Source organism: Apteryx rowi, unplaced genomic scaffold (genome assembly GCF_003343035.1).
Source record: "Apteryx rowi isolate R43461 unplaced genomic scaffold, aptRow1 scaffold_716, whole genome shotgun sequence".
Taxonomy (NCBI): domain Eukaryota; kingdom Metazoa; phylum Chordata; class Aves; order Apterygiformes; family Apterygidae; genus Apteryx; species Apteryx rowi.
This window is the reverse complement of record NW_020451001.1, coordinates 264,662-286,219: the sequence shown is the minus strand read 5'-3', so window position 1 is coordinate 286,219 and position 21,558 is coordinate 264,662. Positions and strand designations below refer to the sequence as shown.

Genomic DNA, 21,558 nt, shown 5'->3' with positions numbered 1-21,558 from the left:
TACTTAGGTTTTTTATTTGATTTACATTTTTTAAACAGCAATAATATAAGAATACATCTAATTCATAGTTGTGACTGTAGAAGCATGTGTTGAAAGGTTAAAATCCCATTTTAGATCCCCATTTTTACAGTATAAGTGTTTGGTTACATGCTGGACAGATGCCCACAAAATTTTGAATCAGGCAATTGGTGCAGAACAATTGAAAATACTTCAGATACAGCTCTAGAAAATGTTTTTGCTGCTTATAGTGGCAAAAGAGGTTAAAAATAAATACAAGGTAAAAGAGCTCAAAATGTTTGAGAAGGACAACCAGAATCAAGTCTGGGTGAAAGCTGTAAGTGGCTGGAGATAAGTTCAGGAGAAACAGTCTGAAGAGAGGATTTTGTGTTGTGACACATTGAAATCATCTATACAACTAAATAAACAAGGCCTGAGGCCATTCTTTGATTGTGTCCACTTTGCATAGCAGTTGAGCCTGTCCTTTGGGCTTCATGTAATGACATGGTGTTGCACAAAGGTTTTCGTTTGTAAAAAGTTTTATTTGCAGAGTCCATAGCTGATGGTCAAGATTGAATACAAAGTTACCTTAAGGAAAAAACAGGGTGAGAAAGTGAGAGAGAAAGAAGAGAAAGGGGAAAGCTCACTTTTAACAGGATGACCAATTTCTTAGTCATCTGKGGGACCATACTATTTTCAAGTGAAAGCAGTAACTGAGCCTCACAGGTGAGGTATTGGGAAGTGTAGTTTCCTGCCTTTTGCCTGTAAATGCTCTGTATTCCCTTCTTCTGCTGAAGCTAGCTGCTCAACTAGACCTTCCATAGGTATGTTTTGAGGCTTGTCTGATGATCTCTAACCCTCTCCTTCCTGGTTTGTTGGTCAAATAGCAGTTCTGTTACCTAAGTCTGTGTCTATGCCAGAAAATGAGTTGAAGCAGTGGCCTTGTGGATGTATTACCTAGATGTCAGCATGCTTTTGGCATGGCTTGTTCTGATCAACTCCCATTCCTTAAAAAGTGAAGCATTGTAAAGGCTTAGTGCATGCTGATCTTCTAGGGAACCAAGAAAACCCAACACCAGAAAGCAGGCAGGCCACCAGCACTTGGTGCCATTCAAAAAGTGGTCAGGAAGTTAGTCTTATTCATATATTAGGTAGGAGAAACCTGATGCCTGTGTTAGCATTCAGTCTTCTACGTGTCATTAGTGAGACTGTGCTTTTTTTATGCACAGCATACAGTATGCAGTGGGCACATGCAAAAAGCAGATGCCAAAATTTGTCCCACAGTGCTTTGAATAGCCCAAGGTGAACTTTTAGGTAATTCAGTCTCTCTCAGACTTGTGTTTTGCTTCTTGGAAAGTGATGTGTCAGTTAGTACTTCTGAGGCTTTGACCTGTGGTAGATACATGAGAAATACATGTGGCTGAAGTGGAGTCCTAATTTTTCGCAGATTAATCCTATATATTCCCCCCATTACCTATTTCAATAGAAAGTGAGAATTAAAATGGAAATAACCACAAAAAGCAGTTGGGAGAACAGCCCAACTCTGCAACTCAGAGGACGAGGAAAGATAATTATGTGGTCCAGAAAATTTTTAAAGACAGAGGACTTTGATGTTTCACATCAGAGCAATATTAAATAGAGACAATGAATTTGCCTTTTCCCTAGTATTGATATTTTGCATCACATCCCCCTCCCACTTCGAACTGTTTTTGTGGTGGGAGGATCCTTTACGTAACCTACAGATGTTCTACGTTCTTTAAAATGTAAACTTGAAGATGAACTATGATACAAATTCATCCCATGAGGGTAAAAAATTAGTCTGCTCTTTAACATATCTTGGATGCTGGCACCCCTTTAGAACAGGCCTCCAAGTTGTGCCTCCCCTGCTAATGCACACTTGCCTGTGACTTACTGTTATTAAAACCCAACATTGTTATTGCTTAATAGTCCTAGATTTGGCTTTCAGTGCCCATGTTATAAACACTTAAAAACAGGGATGCCATACTGAAACACTGACAAATTCTCAGGGGGATCAGGTCTACTGGCACCTCTCTAATGAAGTCACACACTGTTTAACTTTTTTTTTTTCTTAACTGAAGAAGAAAACAAAGCAGTTAAACTGCTGTATCCATTTTCCAGCAACATTAATCCATTTCAAACCGTTCCTAACCATAGCAAATCACAGGTTTGTGAGAGAATGAAGTGCCTAAAGGTTCACCTTGGGCTATTCAGCCCACAAACAAGTTGCTGACTGCTGGCAACAATGGTTGGTTGGGAATTATTGCTCAGTTTACTGTAATTGCTCGTTTTGCTGTGTCTTCTGTTTGGACTAGCGGAGGGTCTACAGCGAGGTGAATTGCGGAGTAAAATGCATTGCTAAGGTGCTGCTGGAGATTGACACTGACACAGCGCTGAGAGGTTACTTGAGCAATGATGTGTTCAACTTCCTGCATTGGAGCGAAACCTTCTCTTTCACTGTGGAAGGGAATAGCTCCCAGAACAAATTTGCCCAGGCCTAGCTATTCTACTCTGAAGCAACTTGGCTACATGTTAATAGATCCTGGATTTTCAGTTTAACTGCTCAATTCTGATGCAAAATAGGGAAGGTGGAAACCCTACCCATGAAATATGGTATGGTTACAATATAATATAGCTGTAAGTACTTTGTAGTAATCTTAAGAGCAGAAAATGTAGCATTCTGGCTGCTAATGCTATTTGAAAGACAATTGTTAGCATGCTGTGATTACACCGCATTTATAAATGGATGGGAGTTACTCTCTGAAGATACAGGAGTTACAGGTTGCACACAATACATGTCAGTTAAGTGTTCCTTTTGGAGTTCAGTTTAGCACAGCTCTTTGTGCACACTTTTACAGCATAGTCATTAAGATAAAACTTGCCAAATGCAGGTATAAATTTTTAATTTAGCTTAGTTTTAGTTTTAGTTACTTTTTTAGCAGGTATAAATTAGAGTTTAGCTTTATACTTTAGTTAAGTATAAGATTTGTTCTCTAATCATTCTGGGAACTGTTAATAATCCCCGAGGATGGAATATGTAAACAATTAAAATTTTTATGGATCTGGAGCAATTTTATTGGCTGAACAACTCTATCAGTATTCACTACCAATAGGAATGTTTAAATGTGCAGTTCTCTAGTTGTTTCTTAATAAGCATGTTTTCATGTAAGAAAGGCTAAATAAAGTTACTGAAGAATTCAGAGATGGAAATTCAAGTTCATATGAATAGGGTGAGCTTTTTGCAATCATTTGCTCCATAGAAAACCAACTAAACATRGGCCTGATATTTAAATATAAAATAAGGTATGATATGGAGAAAAGAAGATTTTCTCTCTGAACAAGTAAAAACAATGGCCTTGAAAGGTACCTGTCAATAAGAAGAAGTTGTCATAAAAGCCATCATCATTGCAGAAAACCTTGATGCCAGCAAGGCTAAGGATTCAGCAAAACTCAGAGTATTTAACATTTAAGTACGTTTCAAGAGTATGCAGAGTACTGATAGGGAATTTCCTTCTTTTACTCAATCATTCATTTAATCTCTACGAGAGAGTGTTGTGAGGCTTTCATTTTGGGGGAGGTGACAGTTACAAAGGCTGCCAGCAGGACAGATTACCTATGTCAATCTGCTCTGGTAGTTCCTGTACTTTCTTTAGTCCCTGTTAGAGAGGGGAGGCTGAACTGGAAATACCCCCAGTTTAACAAGGCATTAGAATTCCTGCAATTTCTGCRCTCTGATATCCATGAGGAATCTGCCTTAAATCTCTTCCGAGGCAGCCTGGAGACAAAGAGCATGAGGCCTGACTCATGACTTAATGAAATATTGCCCTCATTTTCAACTATTTATACAAGTGACCGGTTGTTTTTATGGAAGATTGTAGTGATGTTGCTTTTCACCCTGACTTTACATCCATAAATCATTGAAGTATTGAAGTGATGTTTTTACATACTAGAGGACTCTATTCAAGTACTTTTTAAAGGTGATAGGGAAAGGAATGCAATAGGAAAACAGAAATATGAATAAAAGTAGCATTTTTTTGCCTCTGAGATCATCCGGATCTATTTTCATAGAAATACAGAAGTGGTTTGCTCTGCCTTAAATTCTATAAATCAGGTGTTTTTAAGAATATATCTTTTAACTCTGGTTTCTATAGGAATGAGAAATTATGTGCAGTACTGTGAAAAAAGGAAAGAAAAAGCTCTTTTACCAAACAATGTTGTTACGCACAATTGGCCTCCTTCTACTACTGGTAAGAGCAAAACGTACTACCTTAAGGTTAATTCAAAGGAAGAAATTAACTGGGTAGGCTTACCTGTATGAAATGAAATCAGTGTCCAATTAGTGTATCATCTCCTCTCTTTGGAGATACAATAATCCCTGTCACATCTTGCAAAAAGAAAATTACCCATTAGTTACCGTTTTGTTTGTCTAATCATCTGTATTAAATACCTCACCGATTACTGCAATGTTGGAAGAGACATATGTGTTGAACATCATATTCAGTATGCACTGGAGAAAACAGAACAGAGTAAAGAAGACTATAAATATTGTTCTTACTTCCCTAACCTTTTACCTGCTTAAGCTGGCTTTTCAAAACTTGCTTGTCTGTAGCTTAAAAAGGTCAAAATTGTTCATGTTTAAATTTCATGCCGAAAAAATCCTAGTATGTTTTTAAAATACTCTAAAATTACTAAAATAGGTAAATGTTAATTAAATGCATTTAATAAGTAGAAAATGAACATGCCACATATTGCAGTTTTAATGCAAAAAGAATTCAGGTGTTTACTTGCTGAATTTTGTCATAGGTAAGAATTTAGCTCTGTTTATTTCAATTACTTGATATGCATCTCTCCTCTTAAAACATATAATGCTTTAATTTATCACACACATAGAATTTGAACATAATGAACTTCAAAAGGGCATTTTAGTAGATAAAGTTTTCTCCACAACATAAAGAAACTAAGGGCATATTCTGTCTGGGGTATGTATACACTGCTTACTGATACATATCTAAGTACTCAAATGCAGGTGATGTGACCCCCAGGCATGCTGGAAGTGGAAATGCAGACTATGAATGATCACCTAAATACCAGTGAAGTATATGAGATACATTACTGCATTAGTACAGCTGACTAGAGTAGATTTTCAATCAGCTCTCTGCATGAACTTTTCTTCTGCCAGTTGTGCCCTACTTTTCTGCAGTTTTACTGTTTTGGCACAGGGCTCCTGCAGAAGTATTCCTATATTACTGTGTACTCCATAGTATCCTGTAAACAGGTCATCTTGCCTGAGAGCACCCTTCGCCAGTGGAGTCCCTTCCTATGGAAGGTTGTGCCTATGTAACCTAGTGCTGCTCTTCTGACAGGTGGTAGTGGGCCATCACAGCCTACCAGGCAGACTTCAAGCCTTCCAATTTACTTATCTCATCAAAGGACCAGAGTTCATTTCACATTTCTTCTGAATATCATGTCCCTTTATCTCTATTCTCTAACTGCAACTCTTTCTTTTTTTTTCTTTGTTTTCCTAAACTCCGTTTTCAGCTGCTCCTTGATTCTGTCTCTTTTTCAGCTTGTGCAACAGACACAGACTCATGATATGTGTTTGATCTCAGAAAAGGGAGTTGGGAGTAGATAATTCATTAATTTATTTTCATATCCAAGCATAAATACTTTCTCACATGCATAATGAATTGCAGGCTGCAGTTCTATGTGGAAATACATCTTTATTACTAAAATATTATTTAACTGAGAATGACTATACTTTATTCTGTTCCTGAAAGAGAAAAAAAGAAGCAGCCTAGTCCAGAATTCAGTGATTCAAGAGATGTGAAGGAATAACAAAGATTTGGAGGAGCTAATTTTACTTGTAGTTACCTACCTCTTTCTTAAGTCTGACCACTTCCAAACACAGCAGTGAGTTAAGATTTTCAACAATCCTCTCTGACACAAGTATATATCATTGCACTTCAAGAGAAGTGAAAACTGGTGATACTATTTTCAGAAGGGCTGCACCTGTAAACCCATCAATGTACTGTCCAACATCTCAGGACTAAGTATAGCAAGAGTTGAAGATAGCTTCTTTCCCAGCAAAGAGGTCAGTCCCATCAGTGCTCTAATAGTCATAACCATGAAGCCCAAACTGAGATTTAAAACATCCCAAACTCAGGGATCATTTAGATCCAAGAATATGATCTGTTATATATTAGAGAGTGAAATCTTGGAACTTCAGTGGGATTCAAATACAGGCTTGGACTATGAATCCATCCCTGTCATAGATTTCAAGAAATGAAGTTCAGAGTCAGTTTTCCTGTTTGAACTCATTGTTCTTCCTAACTGAATAATATGTTCAGTCTTCACAGCTCACCATTGATACTCTTACCTCCCTAAACTTGGAACAGAAACTTGCATCTTCTTCCAGACCTGATTTGTCTGAATACCACAAGTGCTGCTTATAAGCAACACCATTAAGACTCTGTTTAGCTAGTCTTTAGAAGAGATTTGCATTTCTCTCCCAACTTCCCCAACAGACATATCTGGGTAGGTGATTTGGACATGTGCAGTTGTTCTGAAGATGTGCAGCAGACATGTCCAGGGCTGCTCTTGCTCTCATCTCTGCTTTCTGACTGACTGGTTGAAATTAAAATAACCTGCGTCTGATGTCAAATTCCTGCTCTCTGAGGGATCCGCTATTGATTCTGGAGACAACTTAGAAACTTTCAGGGGAGAATGAGCAGGTGCTTTGGGGCTGGTATAATCTTCCTGCCTTGGAAATGGACAGGGAGCGGAGAGAGTCTTGGCCCCATGTCTCACTACCATCCCCAATTACAAGTAGAACAGACCCAGCCCAGAAAGGGAAATAAGCTGTGCCAGGAAAAGGGCAGGAGAAACTTATCCTTCCTTGGCAGGCATTCAAAGCAGTGGTGGCAAAGTGTCAGTCTAACCCTAAAGATTAAATCTTGAGGTCCTTCCTTACTTCTTGTTCATGGAAAATATTTGCTAACTGCGAAAATGCCCAAATGACTATTTTTGTGAGATGAGCAAAAATGAGCCCCTGCTACAATTCTGTGCCACTTTACACATCCAGGTTCCGACCAGATCTATTTTGGATGCTTGAGCAGTTTGGTAACAGCTTATTTTTCATCCCATTGATGTGTACCTATGAGCTTTTACTGGCATCAGAAATAAAATTGCTGCAGTATCTTTTCCTCGTGATATTTCCAGCTGCAGTCTAAGTAGTGAAAAATCTCCTGAAATAGGCTGACTGTTCTAGCATGATTTTCATCCGGTTCTGTGGGTTGCAGGGGTTAAGGGAATTCAGATAAGCCTCTGAACTTGTATACAGTTATCTGAATCTTACTCCAAACTTTTCAAAGTTCATCCATCATCATAATGGATCCCATGGGATGTTAGTGGACTCGATGGAACGTTAGCTGTTTTCCCAATTTCATAATACTAGGACTGGTAAGTATTGTTAGATATTATAAGATGCAATTTGCCAGCCTGAAATGTGATGTTTATATAACATGCAATATGTCTGAGGGACTAAATGAAAAACAACCAAGAGTTTTCAAAGAGCAGCTTAAATTCAGGGGTGAGAGAGGAGGTGAATTCTGAAGTGCTTTCTTAAATCTGTGTTTCTCTAAATATCCCGATGGTTATGAAGAAGAAGCTGGAAGATTTCTGTGAAAGACAGCCCATATCTTAACTCTCTTTCCTGAAGAACAAAAGGCAAATTTCTTTGTCKCCTGAGAGGGAGCTGATATAAGAGCATTCATAGAATTAAGTTTGAAATGCTGATGCTGTTTTCCTTTTGCAATCTTTCAGTAGTATGTGCTCCCACCTAGGAGGGTTAATACAGGCATCTGTTTGCTCCTTTTGGAGGTACTGAGCTGTACTGAGCTGTACTGAAGAGGCTCTGTTTGGAGGTGGGCTTTTGTTTGTTTGTGTTTATCTGAGAGTGAGGGAGGCAAAGGCTGTTTTAAAAACAGTGACTTTCAAACATTTTGTTCAGTTACAACACTGTTGCTGTTTTTCATCTCCTTTGAAGCTCTGGAGTTTTTTATTTAGCTAATTCTTTCTAAATTCTAGTATTTGTTGTAAATATCACTTTATATTAAGCCCCCCTCCCCCCCMMAAAAAAGACAATATTAACCATTTTATCTTACATAAGAGAGAAAGCCATAGGTGCTGTAAAAGAAAAAGAAAAATACATGAGAAAGAGAGGGAAAGGAAAGGGAGGGGAAGTGGACAGTTCTCAGCAGTTTGCCGAATTTGAGCCACTGCATTTTTATTCCCCATTTGGTCATAGACACTAAAAGCATGAAATGTGTCAATAAGCAAGTATGGACCACTTTTACATATAAAATATGAGGCTGTCCTTAACCACTATCACAAGCTTTGAATGTAATGATAAAAATCTGTATCTTTTTTGTAGTGCCTGAGGCAACCACTACTGAAGTGAGTACTGACTTTAATAGGAGCTGGATCAAACCCATGATCCCCACCAATTCGCTTCCTCCTATCAGTTAAATTGACCTGTCTGTCTGCATAAAGGACCCCAAAATTGTGTCTTGTCCTTGAAAACAACCAAACATTATTGTACTCTGATTCTAACTTTAATGATGTTCCTGCACTGGGTATGTATAGGGAAAGAAAATTAGCCCTGATAATATATTTGTACATGTGAATATTATTTTTAATTAACAAAACACTAGCATAGAGCCATAAAATAATTGCACTTTACAAAAAACAGTCTTTACTCATAGGTGCTATGTAGAGCTCAAAGTCAATGTGAAATGACTGCTTTGTTTAATAATCTTTTTAGAGTTTTTTTGTTTTTTAGATAGGATCATTTTACAGAAATACAAATGGCTGAATCAGTGTGGCTTTTATTCCTGATCTCTGGGAGGAGAGAATACGGAATGGACACTGGAACRTCAACCAGATCAACCACTGGCAGAACAGCAATATGGAATGAAATACTAAGCTTAACTGTTCATACACTTACAGGCTGTGGCTTCATGTTTCTGTGCTGTCGGTGGCAGATCTGACGTGCAGGTGATTGACTGTCCTGGTCTGCTTGTTCTTGTCCCTCACCTGTGACCAGATATTGCTACCTCCATTCCTATACCAGTTCAGCTGTTTGCAAGATGATGTTCTGAATCGCAGCTGTGAAATTACTGCATTTTTTAAACCCTTCAAAAAAACCCCACCTTTTTGGTGTTGGGTTTTTTTTTATTGGATCATTTCAAAGATCTTGCTTAGGGTGCAGCCAGATAAGAACTGAATACACTGGAGATGGTCATAACTTTCATCAGTGGGAGGTGAGGCCACCTGTAAAACTGGGTCTGATGCTAACAAATAGTAACATGGATAAGCTATTTGCTTCAGCCATAGAGAATGAAGGTAATAGGTGCTAGCTTAAGTTTTTCTTTGCAAATACTGAGGAATGCAGCATTGAAAATTTTATACTTACCCATCCTTACACATTAACGATGTGCTGGACTGTCCATTCTTCCAAAAAGCTTTGACTACTTGAAAATCTTTTGATTATGACATTATTAACAAGGTGTCTTTGAGCATCTCTAGTGCCAAAACAGAGGCAGCAGAGGACAAGGACAGAGACACTACTACAAAGTCTTTAACTGAATATATTATTTCTTTTCTTTTCAGAGGTGCGGAGAAATCTCATTTGATAATCCTGACCAGAATGCCAAATGTGTTCGCATGCTAGGTAAGGGTACAAGTCTTTTGCCTTTGTGATATGAGAGGTGTGTGGAAGCATATTTCCTTGGGGGTTTCTTCTCAAAAGCAAATAATAATGGCTGTGGTGATTCACAATGGCATGTATATAGCTCACCTACATGTAGTCCTCATTATTATGTTCTTAATGATGAATTTTCAGCTACTTGAATGGTATCATTCCAGTAGTGCCCATCTACATAGATGAAAATACAGCTGTATCAACACTATAATTGTAAACTGTGATGTACTCAACTTCAGAACTCATCTTGAAAAGCTGAAAACTTCTGTAATCAAACCAGGTTTTTAAAACTGACCTGGGGAAAATGTGAACTTTTGTAGACTACACATCTTTAATATAAGGGAGCATTTATGTATGTGGAAGATTATCAAGTTCACAAATGTATATCAAAAGCCTGTAGGTCAGACCTTCAGCTGCATCAATCTGCAAAATTCCAGTCACTGGAATTTCACCGATTTGCACCAGCTGGGCACTTTGCCCATCATTTGTAAAATTTAATAATGGGCAGAAATGTCTGTTCTTTGGAAACAATACAGAAATGTTCTGCTATGATTCATTAATTTCTGTGACCAATTTTATTGTATTTGTTTGTTTCATCTGTAGCGCTAGTACTGAAATGTTAATAGCATCATTAGTACTGCAGTGAAAAATAGTTGTAGGTATCTAAAAACCTAGAAGATAATGTTTACTCAGGAAAAATGAAATAATGGAACATTTGCAGGATTAGGCTTTAAATTCTGAAGACCTTTCACCTGCCAGGGCTGAGATAAATATACGCTGTAAACTAGAGCATTGCATCTAATAACACAAGGCTGAAATTGTCACAGTTTTAAAAATTGCAACTGGAACTTAAATTCCCATCTGGGTGCATGGCTGTGTTCTGTAATAACAGATTATGTGGTTTGTTGTTTATATTCATTAAATCCTGTTGTCACAATAGACCATAATTGCTGTAGAGGAAGTCTGTCGTGCTTATAGTGCACAGATCCCAACAGATGAACTGACACAATGGACCATAATGATCTGTTACATCAGTGATCCATGGTTAGAGGTTCTAAATGGCACAAGCTGACAGAAAAGATACACTTGTGATCCTTTATGATGCCAATTAAAATCTATGGCTTAAATACCATTGAGTTCATAATACTGTAGTTCTAAGGAAGTTATATCCATGCAAATGTTGTTATCTCTTTAAAAAAAAAAAAAAAAAAAAAAAGGAGACTGAGCACAAAAACCTGAACTAAAGATTAAAGTCTTCTGTTTCAGATGGTTGGTCAGTTGGTTTGGCATTTTTGTACCAAGTCAGTCCAAACTTGGGTGCTTGGCATTGACCATAGTGCAAATGATTCTTTCGGAGCACTGAACAGAGCAAGATCTTGTTTCCGTTACATATATTCTTATTTATGTCTCCTAGTTTGTGCATGTGTAAGAATAAGAACATATGCTGTACTCTTATAAGGAAACTGATAAGAATGTAAAAATGACCCCAGTGGGTCAAGCCAAAGGTGTGGCCAGCTCAAGGACTTTCTCAGGCAGAGGCTATATTTCTAGCAGACATAAAAAACAAAGTTTCCTCCCTAGTATTATTATTCATCAGTGTAGATAGCAAATTAAGGACCATAGTGTCCTATATCATATATTTCACTCTAAGGTATACCAAATGATGTAGTGAGCTGAGGTTATTCTAAATGTAAGTGGATATTCCACAACTGGCTCTGTAAACGGTATGGGAAGCAGAAGCAAGCATTATATGGCTGTTCTGAGGGCAACCACTGGGGACAAACTCCACTGTCTTGATTTATTAGAGAAAATGTGTCAAGGAAATGTGTGTGGCTGTGAGAGTGCTATTAAGCCAGAAGACTTTCATTCTGATTCTTTCTACTTTCATATCAAATCCTGTGAGGAAGAGCAGGAGCCAGAAATTGTACAGGCTGAAATGAAAGATCTAAGACTTTGTGTTGAATGCATCATGTAGTATCCAATTTCAGATTTTACAAGGGAATTGAATTTCCAAAGGAATGAAAGGCAAAGTTTGTCACTGATCAATGTAAAGCTGACATTGTAATGTCTGTGGGTATAACTAGTGAACAAAGCACAACATGCCTTCAGAGAGGGACATCTTTGTTGGCTACAGTCTTTGAAATGTGCTGAAACAGTCGTGCTGTCATTTGCTGTAACAGTGATGCAGTGCTGAAAGAAATCCAGAGGGCAAGCTCCAGCAACTGCAAGAAGGTAATTATTTAATATGAAAAGAAACACAAGAGTCCGGAACACTAAATRTATTTCTCCAGGTATCTTTGACACAAGAGCAGTCTATACTTGGAACTGTGCATTATTAAGCGGTATTCTAAAATGATAGTAATTATTTTTGACAAAAAGTCTGTATCTGGATTATACTACTGGTTCTGCCTTTGCTTCAAATTTAAAGATTGGAATAATGCCAGGCTTGCTACTATGGTTTCAAATTCCTTAATGCTACATAGATTATGTGGATAGGGTTGTTTTTCCATAAAGGTTGAGGAAGAGAGGTTTGCACTGAAAATCTTGTTCTATTCCTATCTTCCTCCTAAAAAACAAGAACTAATAATTTGATAAAGAAATGTCTAAATGTTTTCGATGGCTACAGTCAAAGTAGGTAACTTTTCAATGGACTGACTTGACATTGCTTAACCGAAAGTTAGGAGCAAGAAAATCAGGTTAATGCCTGTTTTTTTTAGCATTGGAGTGCTTGGTTTTTATATCCCCAGTGTGAAGAATAACTTGAACAAATAGATTAAATGGTCACTTAACTGTGCTTCCTGAGGATATAATAGATAACAACTATGTGCTGTGCCCAGGATATGCTTATTATCAGTGTAATGACATGTACTCAGCTACTTACAGAAAATGGTGTTCTCCCTCTTATGCTTTATATTATACTTGCTTCTTTATGTTGTGCTAGATAAAGCTGTATAACTTTTGTAACTTGCAGAAGAAAGCTGGTCAATAGACCACCTTAACCTTCTGAAGACCCAAGATCAGGTCCTAAATATATCACAGATTTCTCGAGTATGGCATTGGGTAAGGCTTTAAGCCTCCCTCAAAAATGGGAAGAGAAGTGCTTCCTCAGTTCTTGGCAATGCTGAGCATAAGTTTTGAGGTTGCAGTAGTGTAGTAATGCAGGTCATAGAAATACCATGCTGTCAGCAAAAGCATGTTGTCAGAAGTTTCCCTTCAGGTTCTGAGTCTCTCAGGAGCCACAGGTAGTTCATCAACATTTCCATGCAGGGAGAAAATCTGCACTGTTCTGCTTAAACTGGAACTAATTTTTGTTATCAAGTTATTGTAGATACTCAACCATGACAAATTTGATAGATATGCTGAACTGGATGTCAAAAACATTTTACTTTATGCTACCTTCTAGAAGGTAGAGCCCTGGGCTCCTCATGTCCTTTACTTGTACTGATTTTGATTTTAAAAGAGATGATTATTGGCAACAAAATTGAACAAATAGCAGRGTACTCACTATCTGGTTATTAGTTCATACATTCATATTATGCAGGGCAGAAGGAACTCTCCTTACAGGACCCACTGCTATTTTCAATGGCACAACCTGTAGTTAATTTTTGCCATATGCAGACAGACATATTCTGAGCTCAGACATGACACAATGTCGTATCATGCAGAGATAATTGGGTTAGTTTGCTGTGAAAATTGCTGGTTGGGTGCCTAAGCTAATTAACTCTGCTGGGAAGAATTGCATACAAGCTTGGAAGAGTGCAAAGTTAATGCAACTTTACCAGTTCTCACATCTTGACTAGCTCATTCAAAGCTCCCTGAGTAACCTCTACAAGGCAGAGCACTGAGTTTTATGAATTTATCCTGGAAGGAATAATATTCCCATATCAGGCTTTAGGATTGGAACAGAGGAAAATGCTCATGCTGAAATATTTTAGAATGGTGAAACTTATATTAAAATGTCTGTGGTGATCTTACATTTTGCTCTTAGTCAGTTCTTTTCTATTGTTGTAGTCAATCCTTTTCTATTGTTCTAATATTGCGCCTCTTTTAGTGTGGTATAGAAGAAGCAGATATCCCAGAAATGAACACTGGAAAAGATTGTCTGGTATTGATTTATTATCTTAAAAGGGGAATTAGACATCTGAGAGAGAAACATTATTCTTGAATACACCTGTCCCTCTAACCTGTGGATGAGCAGTCTGTGGAGTGGCCAGCTATCATATCACAGAATCACAGAATCACAGAATGGTTGAGGTTGGAAGGGACCTCTGGAGATCATCTAGTCCAACCCCCCTGCTCAAGCAGGGTCACCTAGAGCACGTTGCACAGGATTGCATCCAGGTGGGTTTTGAATATCTCCAGAGAAGGAGACTCCACAACCTCTCTGGGTAACCTGTTCCAGGGCTCTGTCACCCTCACAGTGAAGAAGTTTTTCCTCATGTTCAGATGGAACTGTCTGTGTTTCAGTTTGTGCCCRTTGCCTCGCRTCCTGTYRCTSGGYRCCACTGAAAAKAGYCTRGYYCCATCCTCTTGACACCCTCCCTTCAGATAGTTGTACACGTTGATAAGATCTCCTCTCAGCCTTCTCTTCTCCAGGCTAAACAGGCCCAGCTCTCTCAGCCTTTCCTCATAAGAGGGATGCTCCAGGCAGATATCTGCCTGTGTAACATAAATTCTTTGGAATTTCTTTGCTCAGCCATTTGTAACGGTACAGAAAAAAAATGTTGGTCACCTGGCTCTGCCGGGGCACTGTGGTCACCTTAGTCATGTCAATTTGTCACTGGTAACATGACAGTATATAAACTGCTCTGACTTAGTAATTTATTTTTTTAATACTCATATTGCCATTTTGCATAAAGGTCTGCCACACAGAGCTTTGTTTTTGCTTTAGAAGTGAAATATAATGTATAAATATATAGTGTATAAATAGATATCAGCTTGTAGAGGACAGCCAAGGAAAAGCTTGGTTTTCCTTATATTTGCTATATAGGAAGTATGCAGGCACACTCATCATAACATATACGAAATTAAATCATCCCACCAGTTTCATCTATTCAACCTTACTGATGACAGTGGAGTAAGGGGAATGGATAATAAAAGCATATGCTCTAGTATATTATTCTAATGACCAGACTTCCACCACCAGATTTTGTAATGATTCCTTACTGACACACTGGGTAGTTTTTGAAGAGGTCATGCCTCTTGCTAGCTAACTCTGCCGTATGCAGAGATCTTTCCAAGGGAAATGTGAATTGCTCTCATAAGGAGCTGGTTAGTAAGGTGAAAACAGAAGCCTACCAGACACCCCATGACAAACGGCTGAGGTGCTTTCTTTTCATTATTGTAAATTCCATACAGACAGGAATAATGTGGGTGGGTTTTGTTTCCCTTTTAGTGTAGACTTAATCCTTGCAGAGGTAGATGGATGAATCCTTGTTTGGAATAAAAGTAGTTTCCTCACAGATAGCCATTTAGAATTCAACCAAGAAAAGAGCAATCAAAAAAAAAAAAGTGTGTGTCGGAGAGGGAAACTTTTCTTCCTCAGACTAGTAAAACATAAATTTGTTGTTTTGGGGCCACACACTTACTTTTATATTCCTAATTCCCCCTCCAAAAAAGATACTTTGTGGTGTGCTTCTACCATTTATTACCTATGGAGAGTTATGGTCAAAGGAATCAGCATTTGGCCATGAAATGAGTTTCATGGATCCAGCTTGAGTCCTGGTGGCTCTTTGCCCACAGCAGAAACCACCACACATTTGAACAGAGTTGGCAGCTGCAGCTTAAGAGAGAGACATTACTGGAATAACAACTGTATTGAAAGCCAGGATTGAGGGATACTGGCAAGGCTCTGACTGGCTGGCCTCTAACTTACATAAGCATTGAACTCATCTTCACTGAAAAAAAAAAAAGTTCTATTTAAATTTACTCAGAGAAACTTAATAAGGTAAAGAACTGTATAACCTAAAAGAAATAAATCTAAAAAATTGTTAAATGTGTCAATTTGCCCTGAAGTGGAGGGGAAAAAGAAATGAGGGAGCTAAGCAAATAGTTCTGCCCTGGTCAAACTCTTCAGCTTTGTAAAGCTTTCTGGAGCCTTCACTGACATAATTTGAAATGTGACCCTATATCTCTTGTACACCCAAAACTTTTACTGAAACTGATAGGCATGCATGAGCAATGGTGCTCTAAATAGCCAAATATACGCTCTATTTATATCTCAATCATTTGAAGACCTATACGTGCACTTGAGCTTATGAAGACTAAGTATTCTATCTATGCAAATTACATTAAAATTAGCACATGGAATAGTCTTTGTAAAATTAAGCAATGTTTATGGAAAAAAAACCTAAAATCTTCACTGTCTAGTAAGCAATCTATACTTGGCACGATGCTGCCCATCAGGATTGCTCAGAACTTTATAGTGGTGGGTGGGGGGTTTAGGATATCTACTACAAAAACATAGGTTTCTTTTCCATGAGCAGCTTGCAGCACATGAAGAAGGCAAGCAGTTTTTTCCACACTAAGGCAATGATGTGAACACATACAGAACGACATACATTATGTCTCTTTCTGATATTTTATTAATGTAGATAAATTCAGATCTAAACATAAAAGTCCGTGCTACGAGCTTTTCACTTGTGTTTTACGTTGTAACTGCCAATGAAAGTCTCTCAAGGTACCATTTCTACCAAGAATTTATTATGACTAGAATAGTATGAGGTAGATAAGATTTCTGGAACTGTAGCTCTCCCTCATTTGAGCAGACAAAAAGTAGATATTTTCAAACCACCTCTAATACTTTTTTTTTTTTTTTTTGCAAAATATCATTCCAATGTATTAACACGCTTTAAAAGCAGGACTTAGTTCATGACCTTGCAATTATACTTGTAAATGCATTAAAAAAGTGACCTTATCACTGTCAAAATAGCGGCTTATTGCTCCTTCATGTCCTTTAATTTAAGACACTCAACCCTCCTCCCCCAGTTGGTTCTCTCTTACTGAAATGCAATATATTGTAAATCTCCCTGGTTTTCTTTAAGAATGCTCATTATTTGTTCACCGGAGTGGTAAAGAGGAGGCTAAAGACTTGGTGCATCGACCCATACTTTATCTGGAAGGCCCCGGTCGAGATTCCAGGCTGCCTACATTGGAGTGTAGCTTGGAAACTGAGAGTGGCAAAGTGGTGGGCACGAGGCTGCAACAGAGGATCCTTTGTCAAGGAGTTTACAGTGTACACACGCCATCATTGTGCCCCTTCATCATTGTGTTATCATTTTATGATAACAAATAGCAGCTCTTTGTCTCTACTATCATGAGATCTGTTTCCAAAACCACACAGAAGGTAAATATCAAATACATCTTCTTGTTTGTGACCACTTGATTATCTGGTTAAGAAACAGTAAAAAATATATACATATAAAAACGATAAAATGAATTGAAAATTCTGACACTCTTAGTACATTTGAAAAAGCATTTCTCTAGTATCGTCTTATTAGTGCAGTAATATTGATTTAATTACTGTTTCAAGTAAACGTATAGCCTGGTAGCTGAGTGGCAGTGACCACCTGTTTATCCTGTTCTGTCCAGTAAATCAGGTCAGATTGAAATCTCTTGTCTTGCCAGTATTCTACTGTTCACAAGGGTGCTAAAGGAGACAAAAACTGGTCTTAGTAGTAAAACACTTTTCTAAATGTAATTTCTCTTTTTTGCTATCACTGAAAGCTAACTTGAGTCATTGGTAGTTTTTATCCTATGTCTGAGCTTGCTACGGGAAAGAAATGGGGGTGTCAGGGATCTTTGAAAGAACACAGTAATGTGGAATTCATGCATGAGGATTTGACCCTCACTGTATGATGCAGACGTGTCATGATAGCCTTCCCCAGCAGGGAAAGTTGCTGTGTTGCCCACACCTACACAAGCCATTCATTGGGACCAAGGGACCTAGAGACTCAATTTAGATGCCAAAGCTCAGAAGATGATCAAAAAGCAAGCAAAGAGCCCCATACACACCCCAAAATTCCCCAGATCTCTGACTTTTTAGCCTCTGTTTCCATCAAAAAGGCATTTTGATTTGACTGAGAATCTCACCGTATCTCGTTTAGAAAAAACATAGGTTTATAAGTCCTATCTGTCAGTGACATTCAAAGCATGTCTACAAATACCAGCAGAATTTAGTGCAGTACAAAACCAAGAAGGACCTTCATTTTCATTCAAAGCATGCTGAAGACAGAGGATTGCATTCTGCTTCCTGTATACATAATAATCAACTGAGAGTATAAGCTATAAATTCTGGGCTTTCATTGCCCTTAAGTGGTTAAAACCCACAGCACCCACTTTTTATCTTTCTTACTCGTGAGGCTAAAGGCAGTACAGGTTGGGATAAAGCACTCAATGCTCACCTATTGACCCTGCACAGGAAAAATAATGGGAGGGTTACTAAATGTATGGCTCCAGGAGGACAGCAAATAGGACTATGACTTTCAGGCCATATGGGGGAACATGTACACGTTATGCAAGGAAAATCCTGAGTTTTGTTCCCCAGATCTTTCCATTTTTTTTTAAACAAGGCACTTATTAGATAAAGTAGAGAAACAGTTGCTTCACTGATTTACTGAAGATGATCTCATATCTTATTTCATGGTATTTGTCACATGAGTTATTACTGATCCCCTGTTGGAAAAAAGATTTCAAGTGCCTATTCAGTCTGCTGCCTCACAGTTTGATTCTTCCTCGTGCCTAACCTCGTGCCTAAACATGGACTGCATTCACATAATTTCCCATCTTCTTTGTCCAAAATGGTATGAGTGGGATGCGTTCACCAAAAGTACTTGCTGTACAGAAAATTGCTGTGACTAACCATATTGCAGTAATAATGCTCTCTCACAAAATGGGAAGGGGGGGAAAGGAATAATTAATTGAGATAGTAATGGAACCAAACTTGAGAGGAAAACACTTATCCACAGTTTTGCAACCAACTGTCCCTTTATGATGGCATAAGTATAATAAGATCTCCAGATGCAAAAGCTTCCAAACTTTGATTTAAATGGTTCAAATTCATATTTAGTGGTTGAGCTCATCTCTAGCAATTAATCTTTGTTTCTTTGGTTATTACTTGGTGATACCTTGTAATTTCACAGTCTCTGCAATTCTCTGCAATTTCCTACAGATTACTGGGTAGCTACCCTTAGTAAGAGTGATTTATGTTTGAGAAAACCCTGGATTTTCTGTGCTTTCAAACTATTTGTTCCTGGCTGCAAATGTTCATAAGTGTCTCAGCTTAAGAATGCATTTCTCCTCTATTTTCCTGTGCTCTATATTGTAAAGGATGTCTCATTGTACTTTGGAGATAAATATTTTTTGTCTGTTCTGAGTTGTTGTTAATAATTTTACCATTCTTATTGAGAACTGGGTGTATATAATTTGTAGGATTTTTTCATCATATAGGCTAAAAAAAATCCACAATACCAAACACCTGCTGTTCTTTGGCCTTGCTAGCTAGGTAGGTAGCTAGCTTTCCCTGATGTCTTCAGCTTCCTTTTTCTGTTTTTTATAATTTATCATTTATAATCTTTATCTGTTTGCTTTCTTATACTTCTTGTACTTCTTGTAAAGCATTAAGTTGATCTCTTAGATCATCCCTTGATCATCTAACTACTAAAGCATGTATTTAAGTGTTCTCATTGAAGCCAAAATATGCGTAGGCGGAAATATCTTCCTGTGCTAGGGTTGGTCAGAGTGTCTGGCACTTTGCATGCTCGAGCCCTGATTTGATCCAGATACTTAAGACTCTAGACTCATGGAATCATTAAGTGTGACTATGAATATTCGTAGTAAAATTTCATTTAGCAACAAGAAATGGAACTTCTGCATCTCAAATACTGACTTCAAGAGATTACTGTACTTCTTACAAAAGAGTTCAGAGAATGTTCCTACTGTATTTCCCTTATATGGCATTCCTCTCATTACACAGATGAAATAATGCTGAAAACAGTTAGGATGGGATTCATCTGAGTAAATGTAGACTTTTGTAAAAAAAAAAAAAAAAGAAGAAGAAAAAAAGGTCTACATATGAGCTGTCACCTAATTTTTCCTTTTGTAGTCATAAAGAATGAGAAGAAGGAACTTCAGTGGGACTCTGAATTAGACGTTTAAAACTAGTCCAATGAATCCTACTCAGAAAGTGCCAATTTCTCCCTGTTGACTGTTAAGGGAGCTGAAGTCAGGATGCATGCAGTTACAGGAGAAGAATCCTACTCCTGGAGTACAGACATTGGTTTTTGTGGTGTTCAGAACTCTAACATTTATAGTATCCCAGATAATAGAAAATTGAGGTAATCAACTTCATCTGTAAGATAATTAATTGCTTTTATATGTAAGAGCAATTTCTAAGTTTTCAGCGTATTGTAGTAATGTTTGAAAGCACTATAAAAGATTTTTTCAGATGCTTACGAGGTCTAGAATGGCCTGATGGTCACGCTGTCCTGTCCTGTGGGAGGAAAATTTAACCGTATCCTGAAATGTTTGGGTGTGAAAACTAAATTCAGTCAGTTACATCTGAAATATGGTTTTAATTTCCATACCATTTTAAATACAAATTACATCCCAAGGTAAAATTTTTAAGGAGGGGACTACAAAACCTCTCCTTGCAGACAGTGTGTCTACCTTAGTGTTCCAGGTCAGATCAGGAGCATGTTTTTGAGGTGCTATCTTAATTTACTGTGAACTTTACTTTCACATTAAGTAATCCAGTCTATGCATTCTGAGGCTGCTCCATGGTGCAAAGCAAAGTGAACCATGTGCTCTAGGAACATACCTAGCTGYATGGGAGTATATTAGAAATAGTCCAAGCTAAAGCCTCCGGAGCACATATAGTGCAGATATTTAATCCTCAGCACCAGCTGCTTAACTCTTTACAGATCTGCTCCTACTGTGGTATGCTATTTGCTTCTGTGAACGTAGCCAGGGAGTCAATAATAGCTGTGGCTTCAACCCGTCAGCTGCTCAAATACTCAGATTTCTGTATCCATAGAGTGCCTTCAGGACCATGCAACCCAGTTAAGGTTTAACTGGGGTGCAGGAGATGCAGATGAACTGTAATTTATGACAGGCTGTAAGCGTGTGTTTTCCCGGGTGTCATTTGCTTACTTCCAGTATGCATACCATCAGTTTTGTGTGCAACCAAAAAGTTCATCAGGTGTTTGTCTTCCACTGAGAAATGAAGACAGGTTTATGGGAAATGGAAAATGTGATTTAATCCAAGGTGAAATACTGTTCTTACTGAAACTTAAGGTAAAATGCCTTTTAACTATAGGACAGGATTTCACACCAAGTTTATATGTGAATACAGAATAAATTCAATTTAACACTTATTTCAGAGGAATTAATAATATTCCAGAGCTTTGTTTGCAGACATTAAAAAAAACGGAACCCTCACAATTTTATTGATGCATATATAAGACATGTAAGTTCATGTTGTAGTATTTTTTGGTTTTATAACAAAGAGTGTTAATGAAAGGAACTCAGAAATACTGGCATCACACACTTCATCAGTGGACATTTTTAGAAAAAAGAAAGGACTGACAGCCTAGAATTCATGTCTCCTTCTGAATATAGTGTGGGCAATAAACTAACATCAAAACTGTGTAACTCCATCATGATAAGAAATATATTACCCTGCTGACAAAAGATGATATACTTATTTTTAAAGTTTTTTAGTCAGTTAGAAAAAAAGTATATAAAAATCACCCATCAATACATATCAGATATACCAACAGATTTCA

The 21,558-nt window shown here is 37.8% G+C and overlaps 1 protein-coding gene across 1 annotated transcript in view; it reads left to right on the top strand.

Moving 5' to 3' along the window:
* PDE7B (phosphodiesterase 7B) overlaps positions 1-21,558 on the top strand; it is a 233,502-nt gene that overhangs the window by 97,829 nt on the left and 114,115 nt on the right. Inside the window, exon 4 of the mRNA XM_026087431.1 lies at positions 9,685-9,745. Coding sequence (XP_025943216.1) covers positions 9,685-9,745 — 61 coding nt within the window. The remainder of the gene's footprint in view (positions 1-9,684; positions 9,746-21,558) is intronic.